The 1,280-nt window shown below is 64.5% G+C and overlaps 1 protein-coding gene across 1 annotated transcript; it reads left to right on the forward strand.

The window, feature by feature from the left end:
* Positions 1-307: 307 nt before the first annotated feature.
* Positions 308-1,275, forward strand: LOC117940704 (CXXC-type zinc finger protein 5-like; the record flags this gene model as incomplete). The annotated part of the gene is made up of 1 exon (XM_034865888.1): positions 308-1,275. A coding segment is annotated over exon 1 (966 nt), but the record flags the coding sequence as incomplete, so codon positions are not given.
* Positions 1,276-1,280: the final 5 nt, after the last annotated feature.

A 1,280-nucleotide genomic window follows, 5' to 3' on the forward strand; every position in this document is an offset into this window, starting at 1 on the left:
AGACACACACACACACACACACACACACAGACATATACACACACACACACGCACACACACGCACACACACACACACGCACACACACACACACGCACACACACGCACACACGCGCACACACGCACACAGACGTTCCAATATTTCAAAATAAGAGCGTGACTTTATCTGTTCTACCTGATAAAGAAATAAAATAACAAAAATAATATTATTAAAGAATAATAAATGTAATCACAGTTATGTTAATTAAAGTTATGTTAATTAAACGTTCTCTACTGTGTGTTGAGAGCTGCTCTCCCATTGGTCGTTGCAGATGTCGGGCCTGGCGCCGATGCTGGACTACGGCTCCGAGATGGACCGGTACCGCTCGTCCATCGCCAGCTTCTACAAGACCAACGTCAACATGAACATGAACGTCTCCAACTTCCCTCAGTCCTCCAAGCTGGCGGCGCGCCTGGCGGCCGCCGGCCCCATCTTCCCCCCCGCCGCCGCCGCCGCCGCCAGGCTGGGCGCCATGGCGACGGCACCCTGGGGTTGCCACGACACGAACATGAACGTGAACCACCCGGCGGCCGTGTTCTGGGGCCGGCCCAAACCCGCCCCCGCGCACCCCCACCACCACGCCGCCGGACACATGGCGCCGTCGCACCACAGCGCCAGCGTGCACCAGGGCGGCAGGGGGCCGGGAGGCGGGGGAGGGGGCGGCGCCGAGGGGGGGGGCGGGGAGAAACTGGCGCACACGGCCTCCTCGCAGGGCGCGGCGCACCACCACCCCCCCAACGGGAACTTCCTGCAGACGTACGGCGGCGCGGCGGACTGCGGCGGCGTGGGCAAGCAGGGCCACGCCCACGCGGACATGATGGGCCTATCGGAGGCCGGCAGCTGCAACGGGGGAGGGGTGATGGGCGGAGGCTTCCTGGGGGGGCTGGGACTACCCCCGGGGGTCATCGTCATGGCGATGGGGTCGGCCGACGCCGGCAGCGCCTTCCAGATGACGGGCGGCCAGCGGGCGCTCACGGACTGCCAGCAGCACGCTAACTCCTCCCCCTGCCCCTCCGCCGCCTCGCCCTCGTCGTCCGGGGTGACGGCCCCCGGGGGCGTGGCCCTGTCGTCGTCGTCGTCGGGCGCGGTTGCCAAGCGGAAGAGGAAGCGGTGTGGCGTGTGCGGGCCGTGCCGGCGGCTCATCAACTGCGGCGTGTGCTCGTCGTGCCGCAACAGGAAGACGGGTCACCAGATCTGCAAGTTCAGGAAGTGTGAGGAGCTGAAGAAGAAGCCGGGGGGAGG

The sequence above is a fragment of the Etheostoma cragini genome, unplaced genomic scaffold (genome assembly GCF_013103735.1).
Source record: "Etheostoma cragini isolate CJK2018 unplaced genomic scaffold, CSU_Ecrag_1.0 ScbMSFa_309, whole genome shotgun sequence".
Classification (NCBI taxonomy): Eukaryota; Metazoa; Chordata; class Actinopteri; order Perciformes; family Percidae; genus Etheostoma; species Etheostoma cragini.